A 20,137-nucleotide genomic window follows, 5' to 3' on the forward strand; every position below is an offset into this window, starting at 1 on the left:
ATCCCTGATTTATCTGATCAAATGTTCCAGAAGAAAATTACATATTACGACTTGTTTAACAGCCTAAAACCAAAAGGAAAAAAAAAATATTGAAAGAGATGCTTAAAATATCATCCACGTGGTATCTTCTGCAGACATGACGGTAGGCAGGATCAAGGGAGAGATTCTAGATAATCTGCCCACTGCACTCCCGGTCTGGCTGACGGGTCACCACGTTAACCTCACCTCAACGTCGTATTTGGAGTGTTAATTTTATTTGGCTGCTACGTGTGTGAGACATCTTGTCTGAGAGATTTTAATTGTACCATCGAGTCAAACTAAAACCCTCAATAGTGATGCACTGAAATTACAGCCTAGGAACAAGGTTTAGTTTTATATGGTTTCTTGTTTAGAGTTATTAACTATATGGACGAATAAATGTCTTTTAAATATTTTAAAACATTACAAAACCCACAATGTAAAGTTGCCATGAGGCAGCCAAAAATAATACATATGGCATTCAGGAGAGCAGTTGCTAATTGGCTGCTGCCTGCGAAAATGGTACACTTGGCGTCTACTTAACACTGTGGGTTTGGCAGAAAGCCAGATTTGGGGTCAGGTTGTTGTGAATGAAGCTGCATGTGGTTAGGGAGGAGTTAAAGTGATTCATGTCTGAGAAGCCGGAGCCGGTCGGGTAGCGCCGGGCCCGTCCTCATCCGACTGCCTCCCACCAGCTCACCACGTGCTCATCCTTCCAGGAACATCCCATGCCACTTCTGCGATGCCTTATGTGTGTCCACACGGGAGTAAATCATTACTTTCGGAGCATTCTAGTAGATGCTTTCAAGTATATGCCTGAAATTTTCCTCTGTTGCAGAAGGAATCCGGAGAGGAGGTAGAAGTTGAGGAGTTCTACGTGAAATATAAAAACTTGTAAGTAGATTGTGACTTTTTTTTTGAATGGGGGAGTATATTTTCAAGGTACCAAATTAAAAAGTAATCTGGAATTTTTTTTTTTTAATTGGCAATGGGGAAATTTTGATATGATTTATTCAGTGCTGTGGAGGCCATTGCCTCCTAACTTTTGTATCTTGGATAGTTGATAAGTTTTATTTTTCTGTAAAATGTATAATTGGTTTAAAGGTTGACTAGCTTTTATGCATAACCAAGAAGTTCTTTTTAGAGGAGATGAAACTCATATAATAACAGAAAAAGTAATATCTGCTTGACCTCTGAAGATGAATTTTGCTCTGTGAGGCCAGGTATCCTGCCTTCATCTGTGCCCAAATGAGAACTCTGCTCCTGGGTGAAAGTGCTAGAAAAATCGTGACATCATCTCAAGTTTTGAAATGTAGCAAGCTACAGTTTTGATGATCTGTTTTTATTTCTGATTTGTGTTTAGTGAATTTGAATTGCTTAACTTTTAAAAAACTGACTCACAAACCACTGTGAGTTGTTGTTCTGATTCTAAGAGATGGAGGCAGGATGCTAGGACCAAGCACACTCTGATGGGACAGCCTAATTTGAAGCATCAATATGCATCCTACCAAAGAAAGACCGCAGCCATTCTCTAACGCAAATAACAATCACAGAATAAAGACAAAATATTTATTGATAACATAAACATTAAATGTACTTTAAACTTTTTAAGGCCAGGAACTCAAGTGTCATATTACTGAATTCTGGGGTTTCAAGAGAGGCTTCAGGGAGCTGTCGAGACAGCCTAAGAAAATCTACCCTACCCTCAAAAAAGCATCAGGCCCCATGGTTTCTGTTATCACCCCCTGTCGCATTTGGCACTGTGTTAATGGATGGATATCTTTCTGACGTTTGTGAGCAGAACCTTCCACCAGTTAAAAAGATGAAGGAGTCTCTTATCAGTGTTACTGTAAAAGTTCAGCGAAATGAAAAATGCTCAGTAAACATCAGATGCAGTCATCATTTTATACGCAGAGCATGAAAAGCTTACACACAGGCCAGGTCTGCACATGACATGGTTTCATATAGTCTTATCAGGTGGATGGAAAGACTAGATAAGGAGGAGACAACCAAGTAAGCCAGAGAGAAGGCTCTCTGGTGGATTTATCAAATTGCACTCCAAGTCAAGAAGTTTAAGTATCTTTTGCCAAGAAACAACTCCACTAGATAGACACCCATCCCCGTCAGTGTGGAGTGCTGAGGCCCGTGGTGTTTGGTTCTCAGAAATCCTCTCAACCGGCCTGTGACCAACCCTAGCCCCTGGGGTACCTCACCAGGTGCCGCCGTGGCCGCCAGCCGGGGAGATGAGTCATCAGTCATGTGAGATGAAGCAGCGTGGTGCTAAAAAATAGCTTTCCTCTCTGATGTTATAGTGCTCTAAAGAAGTTAAAATTTCCATAAAGTGAAAAGTTTTTGTTAACCTTTCATTTTGACATAATTTTGAAACAGATTTACAGAAAAATTGCAACAGCAGTACAAAGAATTCCTGTGTGGAGTCTTATGTTACTCAGGGGGTCATAGTCCCTTACTGTCATGGCATTCCTTCCTTTGCTCACTTGATCCCAGATCTGTCCAGTGGAAGCCCATCAGGCTGTCTCCTCCCTCGCTTACCTTGTCCCTGTCCTTCTTCGAGCACTTCCTTAGTTTCTGGCACCAGAAGATGTTCCTGACGCATCTCAAAACTTCCTGTTCAAGTCCTGGAATTGGTCCTTTCTCTTTGGAGCCTTGGTTGTTTTTACTGGAGAAGAGCATTTAGAAACCAAGGTTTAACTAGGTGTGTTCACTGTCACTGGGGAGTCATTGCTTCTGGGCTTAGGAAGAGCATCCACGTGCCTGTGTGTATGGTAATGCGTGTATGTATGACATATACACATACATGTTACACGCACACATAAATGTTCATTATATATACCCACACATTTCTGTCTACCTGCCAACCTGCCAACAAGGAAGAACAATGTCTTTATAGTGATAGTTCCAATTTTATTTCAATGCCATGGGATTCATTCTATTCTTTCCCCTTCTAATATTAATAACTCTTTGTTTTCTACTGTGAGAAACCTGTCATAGTAGACATATGATCCATAATATATTTTCTGTGATCCATAATATATTTTCTTACTTGTTAATCCTGGAATATATAAGAAATGGATTCAGAATTACTAGACCATATTTATGTGAAAAAGAAGCCTGCTAGCTTCATTTAGTATTTGTTAGCATTTTTTGTTGTCTAAGTGCTTTTTCTAAGTGCTTTTTGGTCAGATTAGTCCTTCTCCTTCCTGCCCTGCTTCAGTGGGATGTTATTTATTTGATACTCAGTTTGTCTTACTATGGTCTTCCCTGGTAGCTCAGACGATAAAGAATCTGCCTGCAATGCAGGAGACACAGGTTCGATCCCTGGGTCGGGAAGATCTTCTGGAGGAGGGGATGGTAACCCACTCCAGTATTCTTGCTTGGGGAACCCCCTGGGCAGAGGAACCAGGCGGGCTACAGTCCATGAGGTCACAAAGAGTTGGACACACCTGAGTGACTAACACTACTTTTGGCTCGTTAGTTTCTGTTTGTATTTGTAATGCATTTTAGGCCCCACCCCGTCTGTGGGGTCGCACAGAGTCGGACACGACTGAAGTGGTGTAGCAGCAGCCATCCTTTGCTTTTTTTTTTTTTTTGCCTTTTTTTTCAAGTTCATGAAATACTAACACACTTCAGTAGTCAGAATTATATATAAGACGATACCCAAAGAAATGCCATCCTCCCTTCCTTTCCACCCCATTCCTACTTACCTTCTCATTTATCTCAGATTTATCCTTCCTGTAATTTTTGGCATGAATATGGAGATAGGTGAATCGATAGGTTGGTTTATTTTATATGTTATTTCCCTTTCTTTCTTAAGCATGAAGGAATAGCATCAGTACACATTGGCACTTTGCTTTTTTCACGATACTATGAGTACTACGTTACTCAACATCAGTTCATAGGGTCTTCCTTATTCTTTGTTACAGCTGCCTAGTACTCCACTGCACATCTGCGTGATAACTTACCCAGCCAATCTCCCATGTGTGCTGGCTTGTAAATGGCTTCTGATATGTTATAGTTACAGATAATGCTGCAATATATATTTTCATGCCTACATATTTTCAAATTGTTGGAGGCATAGCTTCAGGGTGAATTTTTAGAACTGGGATTGCTAGATCAAAAGGCAAACGTAAATGCAGTTCTCCTAGGGAATTTTGCAATGTCTAATAGTTCTGTTTGCATTCCTACCAATACTGTGTGAGATCACGCATTTCTGCACAACATTTCCAAGGTTGTGTGTGTGTGTGTGTGTGTGTTTGTGTATGTTTGTGTGTGTATGTGTGTGTTTGTGTGTGTGTATGTGTGTATGTATGTGTGTTTGTGTGTGTATGTGTGTGTTTGTGTGTGTGTATGTTTGTGTGTGTTTACTTTTTGTGGGAAATTGTATTTCAGTGTGATTTTAAGTAGCATTTTCCTTCATTGTGAGTGATTTAGAACATCTTTTCGTAAGTTTAATGACCATTTTTGTACTTTGTCCTGTCAGGTATGTGTTCAGATCTTTTGCCCAGTTTTCTGTTGTGCTTCCTTCCATTTTTAACAGTTCTTTATATGTATGTGGTATTAGTCCTTAATCTATATTATATATTGCAGCTATCTTTTCCCAGTTTTAGTTGTCATTTGACTTTATTTATTGTTGTGTATAGCATTGTATTTTTTAAAGTTTTTTATATTCCTATTTGTTCATCTTTCCTTTTATTAGTTCTTACTTTTGAATCAGTTGGAAATCCTTCCCCTACCCCTGGCTAAAGAGGAATTTTCTGCGTTTTTCTGTAATATTTGCATGTTTTTAATCTTCTCTGTTTCGGTTCTTGATTCACTTGGTACATGGTATAAAGCATAACTCTAATTTTATTCTTTTCCAGATATTGTTGTTTCAGCATCATTATTAAAAAGTCCATCTGTGCCCTGGTGATTTGAGATGCAACCTTTATCATGAACTAAAGATACATATTTATTGGGTCCATGTCTGTCTTTAATCCTTTGATCTGTCTCTTCACAAGTTATAGCATACTATTTTACTTATAGAGGCTTTATAGTATTTTGTTATCTGGTTTATTGGAGTTTCCCCTAAGACAGTTCCTTTTTAAGGTTTTTCTGGATGTTTAGCATGTTCATTTTTATATGTAAATGCAGCATTCATTTGTCTAGCTAAAATAGTTAAAATAGTTGTTTATATTTTTATTTACATTGTGTTAAATTACAAATTTATGACTTAGGATATTGAGTCTTGCTATCTGAAAACAAAGATGTCTTTCTTGTCTCAACTTGCTTTCTGTGTCTTTTAGGAGGATCTTAAATGCTTCCTTATACAAGTTTCACATGTTCCTTATTAAATTTATTACTAAGTATTTTTTCTCTGTTGATACTATAAAAGAGGTTTTCACTATCATTATTTCTTCTGTTTTATTTGTGTAAATGGGGACATTTGACTTCTGTCTGTTAATTTTATATTCTGCTATATAACTGAATTATTTTATTTTATTATTTGAATTAGTTTCCTAATTGATCCTCTAGGGTTTTCCAGTTATGCAGTCATATTGTCTGCAAATAGAGTTCTTATTTTCCAATTACACTCCTCTTATTTTCTCTCATCTAACAGCACTGGCCAATGCCTAGAATATGATATTGAACAGTGGAGGACATATAGGCATCCTTGCCTTGTTTCTGATCCTAGTGGAGAAGGCTATGGTTTTTCTCCATTTAGTTGGAGCTGATTTCACTGCCCAAAATTTCAGCCTAGTTTGCCGGAGGGAGAACAGGGCTGGACCAGCTGTTGACGGGCCTGCATCTCCCTCCTGGCCGGCCTGGCAGCACTTTGAAAGGCATGTGCACCTCAGCCAAGACAAAGGTGCTGAGTGCTCACATACCTTTTTCTATCCAATAATTAGGAAACTAGACTAGGTGATGTTTATAATATTTGGTTTTGGTTATAACAGTATTGCATGTTATTTATTGAAAATTTGGAAAATACAAGTCAAAAGTAAAAAATATTTACAATCTTACCACCCAGAATGATCATTGCTAGCATTTTGATGCGTTTTCATTGAGTCTTTTCTCTTGAGTGTGTATGTGTGTGTGTGTGTGTGCGCGCGCACATACAGGGCGTCTATCAATTCATATCTATACAAGGCATATGTATTTAAAATCCTTATCTCCCTCAGTCCACTGTAGGACTAAATCTATCCTACCTATGAAAATGCATATTAGATGTTATATGAATAAAAATGATATGATATTTAATGTCATCAGCCTTTTCCCTATCATTAATCATTTTTTGAAAGATTTTTGTAGTGGCCACATAATTTCTAAGAGTAGTAATATCTTGATTTTGAAAGCACCTCATTTTTTAAAATGTTATCACTAAAAAGAGAAATAAGAGACAGGCAAGGTTATAGGGGTGTGGGGTAGGGAGAGGATGATGGTACTAAAGGATATTGAAATAACTAAATGAAAGAATGTCAAAGGTACTATACACCATTAACTGTATACCTGTGAGTCTTGGGGATGAAAAGGGAAAGGTGGGGTGGGGAGTATTCAAGTTCAGGTTAGAGAAGACACAGCACCTGCTCAGAGCAGGCTGGTGGTGAGTCTCAACAGGAAGAGACTAACCAGTGAGAGAAGAGAGTAGGCACTGGAGAGTGAAGAGTTCGCAAGGGACCCCGGGGGCATCATCTCAGAGCTCCTGGCAGAAGAGCTAACAAGGAGAGGGCTGGGGGTGCTGATGTTCTAGAGCTGGGTGGGGGTCCTTTTCTCCCCAGTTGTTTTAGAAGGAGGAAATGAGGTTTACCTTTGCTATTTTAAATTTGAATTCTTTAAACTTGACAGAAACCTTTTATTTCTCAATTAATGATAAAAAGCTCAAAACAAATCCATAATTAAAGCCATCTTGTAGTGCTAATTGTTTTGTATTGGAGTAAAATCCATTCACTTATGAAAACAGCCTGTTATTAGGTCTTTTTCCTTCTTTCTTTCTTTTTAATGGGAAATGGGTAAGAGAACTGCAGACCCAGCACAGAAGGCAAATTTTAGTATCTGTTATTGATTATTTTCTCTTATTCTTAACCATTAGTAGTTATATTGAAATGTGGCTCAGCAGCCTCTATGAGTAAGTAATTAAACAGGTTATTCTGTTAGTCATCTGTGTAGTTGATTTTGTGGGGAGAGTGATAATGAACATGTATCATAAAGATCAATTATTTTCTGTTTCAAGTATATCATTTTATTTTTTTAGCTCTTATCTTCATTGTCAATGGGCGTCTGTAGAAGATCTGGAAAAAGATAAGAGAATTCAGCAAAAGATTAAGCGATTTAAGGCAAAGCAAGGCCAGAACAAATTCCTGTCAGAGGTATGAAAAACCTGGTTAATTTTCTAAAGTATTTACATTTTTAAAGTGTTCTAAATTTTGAAGTTCATGTCAGCATATTATTAAGAGAAACTAGTTTGCCTCATTTGGTGCTGTTACTTGCATATTGGTAACTGGTTATTGCTAAAATAATTTGTAAACAGGAAATTTCTCATTTTTCCTGTTGCTTAGTCTAGAAGATACTGGTCCTTCTGAGATTATGTGGAAATATGGTGGTATGATTCAGTCTTGTAATGGAAGTACACTTAGTAGACAGTGAAAAACTAAGTGGACACAAGGCAGGTGAGGGACTTTCTTAGAGGTCCAGTTAAGGCTTTGCTTTCTGCTGCAGGAGGTACAGGTTCGATCCCTGGTCAGGGAGTTAAGATCCCACCTGCCTTGTGTGAAACAACCAGAACATAAACAACAGAATCAATATGGTAAAAAATTTCAGTAAAGACTTTAAAAATGGTCTATATCCAAAAAAAAAGCTTTAAAAAAAAAAAAAAAAGGTTTAGCAGAGTAAAAACTCAAAACCTCTACAGTTAGTATTAAGTTCTAGGATGTAAACGTTTATTTCGATTGGGGAAGGTGTGTGACATTTCTCTTGTTAAAGTCAGAGTTTGCTGACCTTCTTTTCACAGATGATATGCTGTGGTACAGGAGTTGATATAATATCTAATATCTTTATCTCCCTCCCCTTTATCCTAGTTTATCAATTAAGATAACGAGGTACCCATACTTAGAGCTTCCCAGGTGACTCAGACAGTAAAGAATCTGCCCCAATGTGGGAGACCCGGGTTCAATCCCTGGGTCAGGAGGATCCCCTGGAGAATAGAACGGCAACCCACTCCAGTATTCTTGCCTGGAAAATCCCATGGACAGAGGAGCCTGGCGGCTACAGCCCATGAAATTGCAGAGTCGGTCGTGGCCGAGGAGCGAACACTGGCTGACTGACTACTCTCTAGGGCAGGAAAGGATGCCTGCATAGTTTAGGAAGAGCCTCGGTTCTCTTCCAGCATAGTCAGCTACGTAAACAAGGCTCTCGCGGGCTGCCTCCAGGCGTCCCTAGACCCCTTTGCTTTCATTTACAGCCTCAAGCAGATAAAAAGAGAAACCTTCACATTGAAAGACTAACCTGGCTGACTCATTCATTTTCCTCTCCATGAAGGAGTTTAACAGAATGTAAACTGTTAAAAAAAAGTGTGAAATTGGATGGAAAATCATACCTGTTTCATGGCCAACTTCACAACCCGACCCCTTGTTGGAGATGGGGGAGGGGGTCACAGACAGACGAGTGTGCAGTACTTTTATGTCATAGAGTCCAGACTTAGCCTCTCAGGTAACAAATCTGGGGTCTCCTGGAATCTGAACTCCATGCCCCCAAAGGCGTAGTGTAAACTTGGCCACCTGATGCAAAGAGCTGACCCACTGGAAAAGACCCTGATGCTGGGAAAGATAGAGGGCAAGAGGAGAACGGGACAGCAGAGAATGAGATGGTTGGATGGCATCACTGACTCAATGGACATGAGTTTGAGCAAACTCCAAGAGACAGTGAAGGACAGGGGAGCCTGGTGTGCTACAGTCCACAGGGTTGCACATAATCAGACATGATTTAGCGACCGAACAACAATTACAAGGTTGAAATACATTATCTTCCTAGTAACTTCGTAACAGTAAATCTTAAGCTTTGTCCTGAATAGGAGCATAAGCTTGTGTCTGAAAAGAGGATCTGAGGGTTAACAGAGAAGGATATCAATTCTTGATCCTTTACACACACACACACATGCAGGTGTGCTCACACACATACCTGTCCTTTGTCGTGTCCTATAAATGGTCCTGGCTTCAGGCACCCCCCAGTTCTGCTACTTTGAGATTTTTAGTCATGACCACTATTGCCTTCTCTGATTCACCTAGCTGCTGCTGCTGCTGCTAAGTCACTTAAGTCATGTCCGACTCTGTGCAACCCCATAGACAGCAGCCCACCAGGCTCCTCCATCCGTGGGATTACTTAGGCTTCCTTTTAAGTCACTGCAACTAAAACTCTCTATTCAGAAAAATTATTGAGACTGGAAATAACAGGTGTGCTGGCATAGATTACTTGCTTGAAGGATAAACATGTTTAGGAGTAAAGTTAAGGATTTTAATTCAGATTTAATAAAGGATTCTGTTTTAAGAACAAGTTGCCTTAGAGCTTTTATCATAAAATCCTAGTTTGTGGAAAGGTTTAGTGTTTATGCTCTACATGCATAATACATAGATACTGGGCACCTAAATCTAGAAGCTTTGACAAGCCAATGCATTTAATATATTAACACTTCAAATTAACAGAGTGTTTCAAAGGTTTCTGTTGCCTTAGTCATGAACTCCAGGTAAATACCTGAGGCAGTTGAAACACACTCTTGGTGTTTCTGTGTTTTTTCTTCGTGATTCACAGTTCACAGCATCCAAACTGGGTGCATTAAGTGGGCACAGACCCCAGAGGATGTTTGTTATCCTGAAGTTGACTGTAACCAGGTGGCTCTTCAACCTGCAACTTTGGGGACGTGGACAGTATCTAATGTTTTTGCAAAGCATTTTAATGAAGTTATGTTGCTGATAAATTAATCTCTGGGAACACATAGTAATGTGTCTTTTTTTTTTCTAACTTATCTGACTCTGACTTCTTTAAAGTATGGCTTAATCTGTAACTTCCCTTTGAGCCAAATTCTCTTCTTTTACGTGAGATCAGTTTGCAGACAAGCAGCGTTACTTGACTTCTGTAAAGATTGTTAATGTCTCAGCTAGAGAACCCAATGTTTAAAGCCTCATTTTATCCTCAATACTTTAAGCCAAATGTTCTGTGTTCAATACAAATAAATCATGTGAGAACACTTTGATGTATGCCAAGATTGTATTCAGATAAGGTACTAATAGTGACTAGCAAAGGTGACCAAACAATATAAACTCCGTTCACGCTTAAGTGTGGAATTCACTGGTCTCAGTGTTTTTAGCTTTTGAATAACATTCTGCAAATGATGCTATAAGGCATCAGACAGTTACAAGACTCTGGTAGCACTTACTGTGCACAGTTCTGATCTTTTTTGCAAACTACAGTCTCAAGAATGCTAAATGCATTGCGTGCCATAAGCCTTTTGGATTGCTCATTAGTGAATTGTAATTTCACACTTGATTTAAAATATTCTTAAACATTCTCTCACAGTAAAAAGGTTTCACACAGTAATTAAAAGACCCAGTTAACAAAGTCTGAGAACTCTTGATTTCCTCATGGGGAGTGATTTTGCTAAATTATAGCATTTCAATTAATATAACAGACCTTTGCCAAATATAAATTTTGTATTGCTGTGACCCCAAATAGTACTGCCTGATGAAAAGTGAAATAGTGTTTATTCTCAGGAGTTAAATAAACATTTTAACTTTCTTTTTCTCCCCTTTGGTGTAGATTGAAGATGAGCTTTTTAATCCAGATTATGTGGAGGTTGACCGAATAATGGACTTTGCACGTAGCACAGATGACCGGGGAGAGGTAACAGAAGACCATTTGTCTTAGGGGGCAGTGGCTCAGACCGCTTACGTGTGTTTATGGAGAACCATCATGAACTCTCAGGATCTGGTCCTGCTCACAGCCTTGTATTATGACACACTTGGTCGAAACCAAACTGAAATGTACTAACTTACTATTAGTTTGGGGACTTAATAATCACAGTAAAAATGTTGTTTGTTTTAGTCTGAGAGCTTTTTAAAAGAAATCAGTTTTCAATGTGAAGCAAAGAGCACTGACACTTTGCACAGTTCCAGATATGATCAATAAGGAATTTACTATATTTTGGTGTAAATCTGTTACGTAGCACGAATTCTGCTTATAAGAGTGCCCTTGTAGCAAAAACGCAGTTCAATGTTAAGTAACAGAAGACATCGCTAATGAAGTTGATGGACCTCATTTAACATGGTACATGGAGGATGCTATAGAATCTTTCTTTTTGTGAGATCTGAGTCTCAGCATGCCTGTTTTGCTTTGAAGAACCCAAAGAGGTTGTAAAGGGCAGTTGGTAGGGCACCCTACTCATCGTGTAAGAATAAACACGTGTCTAGTGACTTCTGAGCATTGTGTCTTAGTAAGGATATGCCTACTCACCGTGAGGTCTATCACTTAGCTTCTTCTTGTAAATTAAACTGCATAAAGTGTTTGGATGTTTGAATCTTGCTTGTCTAGTGAGAGTCTGCAGTGAAGTCCCATTTTTAATCCAAATTCTGTATCACAAGGTCCATGATGTTTCAAAGACCATATCTGTTCTGTAATATGGTGTTTATCTTTCTAGTTTTGCTTAGTTGTACTTAAAAAAAATTTTTTTCCCCTATATTTTATTTATATAATACAGCAAATGTTTGTAATATCACAGCCAGGTCAGAGCCTTGGTTTAAATTTAGCTGAGATTTATCGATTTACTATTAGTTTTAGGGCTTAATAATTGGTACCTTTGTCCTAAAATGAGGATCCAAAAACCCAAATGTTTTCTGGAAGAAAGGCAAAGGAGATCTTCTTGGTCTGCATTACCCAAGGTATTTTGCTCTCCAGTTTTCTAGAGCTCAAACACATTACTTTAAAGCAATTGCATGCAGACAGTATCCCTTTAAGAAAAAAGAAATTCTAATGAGTTCAAACCTGTTTCTCATTGTTTAAGAAAGTAGCCAGTTAAGTAAATATGTAAACACACCAAGATAAGTTACCCTGTGAGTCTGAATCAGTTGCCTGATGATCACACAGATAAGAGTAAGGTTCAGATTCAGTTTTGTTATTTACAGGCTATTTCTATATACTTTTTGGCTTTTGAACATGACTTAACCAGTGGCTTAGATAAAAATCAATTTGTTCTGACAGTATTTAATATTACAGAAAGTCCCCTACATACGAACCTTCAAGTTGCAAATTTTCAAAGGTGTGAACGTGTGTTTGCATGTCCAGTCACATAGGTTAGTTCATGTGTCTGGCATATGTTGTCATGTGTGTGCATCCTCGACAAATGGTTGACCTTTTGTGTACTTTACTACTGTACAGTACTGTTACAGAGTACAGTAGCTTTATTTCAAACCCAGGATGTTTGGAAGCAAGTGTAAAAGCAGAGGTATATATAGCTTATTGTATTAGTTGGCTACGTCCCAGGTGGCGCAGTGGTAAAGAATCCACCTGCCAATGCAGTAGATGCGCGCGCACACACACACACACACACAAGTTGGGTACTTAGGCTAACTTTGTTGGACTTACGAATGCACTCTTGGAATAGAGCTTGTTCATATGTGGGGACTTAACTGTATTTTCAGTTCCTTTAGACACTAACCAAGGGCTCCTCATTCGGCAGTCACAGTTTTAAAATGTCTCCCAGCTCTGTCTCACTGTTACTGGGGTAGTGTCTGTCAGTAACTGAAGTAGAGTGCATGTTTTTCATACATCATTCTGCTGTGTTTAAACCCGGCCCAGCCTGTGACTCACTATCTGGTGAAGTGGTGCTCACTGCCTTATGAAGACAGCACGTGGGAGCTGAGGCAGGACATAGACCAAGCCAAGATCGAAGAGTTTGAGAAGCTCTTGTCCCGGGAGCCAGAGACAGAGCGTGTGGTGAGGACTGGCGGGTGGTGGAGGGTCGCATTTGCACACAGCCGGGTGGTGTGGTCTTTGAGAAACCACTAACTGGATTTCCTGTATTTGAAACAGGAGCGACCCCCTGCTGATGACTGGAAGAAATCGGAGAGTTCCAGGGAGTATAAAAACAATAACAAACTCAGGGAATACCAGTTGGAGGGAGTAAACTGGCTACTTTTCAATTGGTACAACATGTATGTAAAATGCATTTTTCTTCACCTTTTAAAGAAAGCCTATAATAGCTCTTCTGCAGTTATTGAGAGTATTGATCAAATATAGCAACATTTTAACTCGCTAATAAAAATTATTTAAAAAAGCAAACACTGGCAGTATGCTTAATATTTGTCTAATTAGCATGTACTAATGTAGAGACTGATTGAAGTATGTAGAAGTAATTTTCTGTGTCTCCGAACATTTTGTTTGAAAATGTATCTCATTGTATTTAAAGAAGCATTTAAGGCATGCATTTATGAGTTTAATGGATATATACACTTACCTTGTGACAAGAAAGTGCTGTCTCGTTATGTGTACTCATGAAAGTTTCCTTGTTTTATTTCCCTCCCAAAGGCGAAACTGCATTTTAGCAGATGAAATGGGTTTGGGAAAAACTATCCAGTCCATTACATTTCTCTATGAGATATATCTGAAAGGAATCCATGGCCCTTTTTTAGTAATTGCCCCATTGTCCACAATCCCCAACTGGGAAAGGGAATTCCGGACCTGGACAGAATTGAACGTGGTTGTGTACCATGGGAGTCAAGCTAGTCGTCGGACCATTCAGTTGTATGAAATGTACTTCAAAGATCCCCAGGTAAAGTGTTTTAGGTGGACAGTCCTTACACGTAGGGGTGCTTTAACATGTTGAATGTTCAAATGGTTTTCAGACCTTTTGGGGGAATGTCTAGATTTTGCAGAACTAAAGAAATTTTGTTTAGATTTCTTACCCAATTTATGTTTGGATTATAATTCCTTATTTTATGATGACAGGTCTTTCTTTTTATAGCCTTGGTCTTTCTAATTATTAGAACACGTGAAATTATTTTTACCTTGGATGACTGCTGAAAATCATTCAATGCATTGATAGCCTAATTTGGTTTATTTTTTAAACCCTAAAAGAAAGTGAAACCAAAAAAGAGTTATTAAATGGAAGTGGGAAGAATATTGTGTTCTTTATTGTTTCGAGAAGTGAAAAATATTAGGCACCTAACATTAACTGGTGTATTGAATATACCCAGAGGGAATAATTTATACTTTGGCTCTTAGTAGCAGTTGCTATGACTTTTAACTAATTCTAGTTATCTGTATGAAATTATCTTTGATGTTGACCCTGAAGCATTATAAGTGACAGAGAAAGAAGAATAAATAGTATGTGCTATAATAAAATAGTTTTAAGCAATAGGTGAAATGCAAGTCCTATAACTGGAAATAGGACAGAGTTTTGTGTTCTATATTTATTTGCTTTGAGTGTAAAATCTGACCTACAATTACTTAAAGGAGAAGAATATTAAAATGTGTTTTGGTGTTGATCTTTACATTTGGAAAGTTGTTGAAAGTCTGTCCTGAGCTGAATGCTTTTTTCATGTTAGCACATTAAAAGTGAAAACTAAGTTACAAAATGAAAAAAAAAGGTTTAAAAAGTAAAAACATTTTTAAAACGTTGCCTTAGTACATAGTCCCTCTGGCCTTTCGCCTTTTGGGGTCTGTAGGATGTAACTAGAATAGGCACACTTACTGCATCTTATCTATAGAAAAACTGGATTGGAAATTTTACCAACAAATTGCAAAACTTCCTTAAAAAAGGAAAGATTTTAAAACTCTGTTGTACCGTAAGAGCTTAAAACCTCCAAAAATACCTTGAAAACAAAGTATAAATAAAGGTGTTCCCAAAAGGATAAACATATATGTATATCTCTTATGCTATTTATTCATCCTTAAAGTTACTAATGTAATCTTCAATGCTAAACAGTAACGCAGAGTCCTTATTATAGGGTCGAGTGATAAAGGGGTCATATAAGTTCCACGCCATCATCACTACATTTGAGATGATTCTGACCGATTGTCCTGAGCTGCGGAATATTCCCTGGCGATGTGTAGTCATCGATGAAGCCCACAGGCTGAAGAACAGGAACTGCAAGCTCTTGGAGGGACTCAAGATGATGGACTTGGTCAGTGGTCATATTGGTGCTTCCCTTGAACCTGGATAAAATTGTTAACCGACTCAGTATTCCTGATGCTCTGAGTCCAGCCGATCCCTTTGAAGGGTGTTTGCACAGCCTGTCAAATCCTGTGACATGTTTGCTCTGAGTTTACTTAAAAGTTGCTGCTGTCTTCCTGATTCTTCTGTTGTTGGCTGGGGTCTTTGTACACTTGTTATCACAGCAGAGTGTGTTCATGATACTTCCGCTGAGTTTCAAGTGTCTACTTTTCCCTTTTGTTTGTAAGTACTGCCACATTGTAAGCCGTTGGGCCAAACTTTAGCTCCATGATGATGATCCAGTTATATTCCAGGGTTTGTAGGTTTTTGCCTCCAAGGGCTTGTAGGTGTAGTTTTTCTCTCAAAGTTGAGTGGATATTTGAAATTGGCCCAATTTGTCCAGACATTTAGAAGTTTAGTGCATGATAAGGCCTTGAATTTGATCTGGAGTTTTAGACCAGGTCTATTACATACTCTTCCCAAGAGATGGTCAGGACTTCGTGAGTAGATTGTTTTAGATTTTTTTTTTTCCCCCAGTAGGAGTATCTTGGGATAACATACTGTGGCAGTGGTTGGAGTTTGGTTGGCTTTGGTTGGCTTTCCTCTCCACACTGCTGCATGGTCTTCTAGCAGACATTATCACGTGACTCTGTCACCCTCAGGCCTCTGTTCACTCTGTAGTTTACAAGATGGGTTTTGATCACTTGTTTTAAGCAAAGATATTGTTATTCAGCATGTCTTGGATGTTTAGATGAGTTTTTCAAAGGTACAAAAAGATTTTTTAAATCCTTTAATGTTGACTTCTATAGATTAATTTGATCTCTTGTTAATTGAGAGTTTGCGATGGAAAAGAATATTCTATATGTTCATGGCTGTAAATTTTTTTTACTGAAGACTGGTACCACCAAAAAGAACACTTAAAAGCTTTCTGTTGCAGCTGGTTCATTGAATTGGCTTCTTTTATTCCTAAATTAAGGGGATTGGATTAGCCAGCTATTCTTTTAATTAAAAACAAACAAAATCTAGTTCTGTTTAAAGGGAAAAGTCTGACTGAATTATCCTATTTAGGGTGGAGTTTTCCATCCTAAGACCTTTCTCAGAGCAGTTTGTACTATTTTGGTGTTCAATCCACAAAACAAATTAGAACACTTTGAATAATCTTGAAAACATGAGGAAGAGAAACACTAGGGCTGTAACTAGTCTCTCCAGATGATAGTTTTAGTGTTACGCTGAAGAAATGGTTCGGATGATAAAGAATCTGCCTGCAATGCAGTAGACCCGGGTTCAATCCCTGGGTCAGAAGGATCCCCTGGAGAAAGAGAATGGCAACCCACTCTAGTATTCTTGCCTGGAGAATTCCATGGGTAGAGGAGCCTGCTGGGCTACAGTCCATGAGGTCATAGAGTGGGCCTGACTGCATGACTAATACACCTTCAGAAACCCATTCAGGTTTGCTGCTGCTGCTGCTAAGTCGCTTCAGTCGTGTCCGACTCTGTGCGACCCCTTAGACAGCAGCCCACCAGGCTCCCCCGTCCCTGGGATTCTCCAGGCAGGAACACTTAGGTGAACATTAATTTTCTTACAAAACCTAACTGCCTTCTGAGTAGGGGCCCATCTCCACAGGGGTCCATATAAGAGCATTTATGACACTGGTTCCTGAAGGCGTAGTTATCTGCGTTCATCTGAGTTGTCTGTTATTAGTTTCTGTGCTCCCAGATAGCGGATTCTTACTACAAAATAGCCCTTCATTGGTGAATACAGTTTGTTTAACGGTCAACATCCAATAATCTAATTGTCGCTAGGAGATTCCAAAGGATTTTCTGTTGTTTATAGTAACACTTCATTAATGGGTTAGAATCTGTTATCCAGATAGTTTTTCTGTTCTATACAGTAGTGTTCCCTAACCATTTTCACACAGTGACACATATAGAAAATGATAATATTTGTGTATCATACTGCGGTAAGCCAAGAGGGCTGGCACTGCCACAGGTGACCAGTCCTGGGATCCTGACTGTCTCAGCCTGTCAGCTGCCCCAAGGACCTGGCATACCTATAACTCATTCATGTCTCACCACGGAAAGCTCTGATTAGCAAATGAACAAAATAATTGTTTTTTCCAATTATCAAGAGTTGTTGATGGAATGCAATCTCATTGTTCAGAGTTAGAATATAATTACATTTGTCCACTTCTGAACTGCTTATTGGGGCTTCCCTGGTAGCTCAGCTGGTAAAGAATCCGCCTGCAATGCAGGAGACCCCTGTTAGTTTCTTGGGTTGGGTTGGAGAAGAGATGGGCTACCCACTCCAGTATTCTTGGGCTTCCCTGGTAGCGCAGACGATAAAGAATCCACCTGCAGTGCGGGAGACCTGGGTTCAATCCAGGTTGGAAGATCCCCTGGAGAAAGGAATGGCTACCCACTCCGGTATTCTGACCTGGAGAATTCCATGGACAGAGGAGCCTGGCAGGCTATAGTCCATGGGGTCTGCTCATTGCCTAGTCTTTAAATCCTTACTTCAAATATACATCATGAGAATGTATCCACTGACCAGTCTCTATTCATCTTTCCTAGAATAAGTCATGGTGAAATGGCAAATAATAATTCCACCTCACCACAGAGCAGGTCACAGAGAACGGCTGTTACCTGCACTGGATGCAGTTACGATGAAAGTGGTAGATTCTCAGAAGGCAAGGACCAGGCAGCGTCTTCAACTCTCTGGTCACCAAGGAGACGCTCGAGAAGCTGCTGGGCTGAGGGGCATTTGTATTCTCTGCCCCCTCCATGGGAGCGCAGGAGGCAGGGCCATCTCCTTGTCCGTTATGGACAGGAGAGGACCCTCTGAAGGTGGTGGAGGGTCTTCATGGATTCTGTTAGCTCATCATTCATTGTCAGGAGGCCTCACACAAATTAAAGACTCTGCTGAAATGAAATTAAGTGACTGTCACTCCATCAGAGCTAAAAGGAATGGTAACATTTTCAAGCTGAAATCTTAGCTGCTGGCAAACTTGAGCTTGGATGTGATAAGCCTGATAACCTGTCTCTTACTTGACATTTTGTGACACCTGTATATTATTTGTATTTATGTTAATAATGACTGTCAAAGGGAAACCTGGTTTAATTTCGCTACCTGTGCAACCTTACCAAAGGGTCCTCTGGGTAACTGATAGAACTGGCTTTAAAAAGAACTTGAAGGGAAGCAGCGTAAAAAAGTTCTTTTCTTGTTTTTCAAATAATTTTAAAATTAATAACTTAAAAGACTTTTGCTGAAGTATTTTGGTTAGCAGCTCAGTATTTCAGTTGATCATAAAGGATATTAAAAAAATACTGAGAGACGATCTCTAGTATTGATACAGCTCTTCCACTACAGTAACGGTTTTCCTGAATCTATGGCAATATTTTTTAAAAATTCTTGGGTAAAGTAATTCAGGACTTGAAGAAATCAGGGACTTGGCCCATGTTACCCACCAGTATGCTTATACGTTAGAAAATCTTGCATTTGGTTTGCAAGCTCCTTACTCTTTATGAATTTAATAAGAAGATGACAGTGATCTGTTTATCCTCCTGAATCAGAATCCTCTATTCAAAAGGAACCAAAGGGAGAATAAAAGCAAATCTAACTGCTTCACGTGGTTTCAAAGAGCTCCATTGACAGATAAGACTCAATAGATGTTGAAAAAATGAGCATGCCTTCAGGCGAATCACTATCCAGTATTTACTGAGCACGTACTCTGCTCAGCAACCAAGCCTTGTCAGACTTCCAGTAAAGTCAGAATATCTCTTTCGAACCTCCTTGAAGGTGTAGCCACTTTTGGAAATAGTTTTATTAACTGTGTGGTGTCCTAGAAGGCCAAAGTAGAATGTAATAAAGCCTTTAAGATCAATAAATTCATTGTCATTAAGACTGGTCACCATGTTGGATACGTGGAAATAAGAGGACAAGGGTATGGATCCATAAAGAAAGCTGAAGAAAAAGCTCGTTAACAGGAAGAAGTGCCTTAAAGAAAATACCTACCTAGGTTCAAGGAGACAAAGTAAGAAATAGCCTCTATTGGAAAAAAAAAAAAACATGATTGTGGTATTTGAAACCAAGCTGACCTCTTTGCTAGACTGAAATGTTTGCTGAACAAAATAGGTTCTCATGTGCTGTTGCCTGTAGAAAACCTTCTTTTGTCTCTTAAGTGAGTCATGCAGGAAGCAGATGGGGAGGGCACAGCCCTGTAGAGAGCAGAAAAGGAGCACGTGCGCTTCATCTGAGCTAGGGATCTGAGGCAAAACTTGAACTTTGGTGGGAAAAGATGCCATGAGATGCAGGAGACGTGCAGGGCCACACCACCAAAACATTGACCTAAACATCCCAGGAAAAACCAGAATAGCAGACCACACTTACATGGTCTTGGAATCTAAGACAGAGACCACATTTCTTGCATCTCTGCCTTCGGACCTTATTCCTGTGTTTTGTGCTGGGTGGATGCTGAATTTCAGCAACCAGGAGTGGAATTGGGGAAATGCTGATCCCAAGCAAGGCTTTGGCATGGCTATGGTTTTTGTTACGATTTGCTCAGTTATCTTCGCATCCCCATAGGAACACAAAGTGCTGCTGACGGGGACCCCGCTCCAGAACACAGTGGAAGAGCTCTTCAGCTTGCTTCACTTCTTAGAACCAACTCGCTTCCCTTCGGAAACCACCTTTATGCAAGAATTTGGTGATCTGAAAACCGAAGAGCAGGTACTTACCAAGGCTCCTTTTGTATTTCAGTCATTGAATTGAAGATTAACTCCCAAAGGGCCAAAGCGTTAAGATTTAACTATTTTTTAAAATGTAAATTATGTCAGTTTCCCCCCACCTAGTAGACAAGTGAGATTTACACATCCTTTCCTTGGATATCCTGAGTCTTCATTAAGGCGATGTTCTGGCTGGTTGGTTGGTCTC

The 20,137-nt window shown here is 39.3% G+C and overlaps 1 protein-coding gene across 3 annotated transcripts in view; it reads left to right on the forward strand.

The window, feature by feature from the left end:
• The window catches only part of CHD7 (chromodomain helicase DNA binding protein 7), a 192,568-nt gene that overhangs the window by 132,680 nt on the left and 39,751 nt on the right, over window positions 1-20,137 (forward strand). For all 3 annotated transcript variants that reach the window (XM_040261278.1, XM_040261280.1, XM_040261279.1), the window contains 8 exons: window positions 857-912; window positions 7,265-7,379; window positions 10,819-10,902; window positions 12,853-12,990; window positions 13,087-13,208; window positions 13,582-13,825; window positions 15,003-15,179; window positions 19,790-19,933. In XM_040261278.1, coding sequence (XP_040117212.1) covers window positions 857-912; window positions 7,265-7,379; window positions 10,819-10,902; window positions 12,853-12,990; window positions 13,087-13,208; window positions 13,582-13,825; window positions 15,003-15,179; window positions 19,790-19,933 — 1,080 coding nt within the window. The remainder of the gene's footprint in view (window positions 1-856; window positions 913-7,264; window positions 7,380-10,818; window positions 10,903-12,852; window positions 12,991-13,086; window positions 13,209-13,581; window positions 13,826-15,002; window positions 15,180-19,789; window positions 19,934-20,137) is intronic.

This window comes from Oryx dammah, unplaced genomic scaffold, assembly GCF_014754425.2.
Source record: "Oryx dammah isolate SB20612 unplaced genomic scaffold, SCBI_Odam_1.1 HiC_scaffold_19, whole genome shotgun sequence".
In the NCBI taxonomy this organism is placed as follows: Eukaryota; Metazoa; Chordata; class Mammalia; order Artiodactyla; family Bovidae; genus Oryx; species Oryx dammah.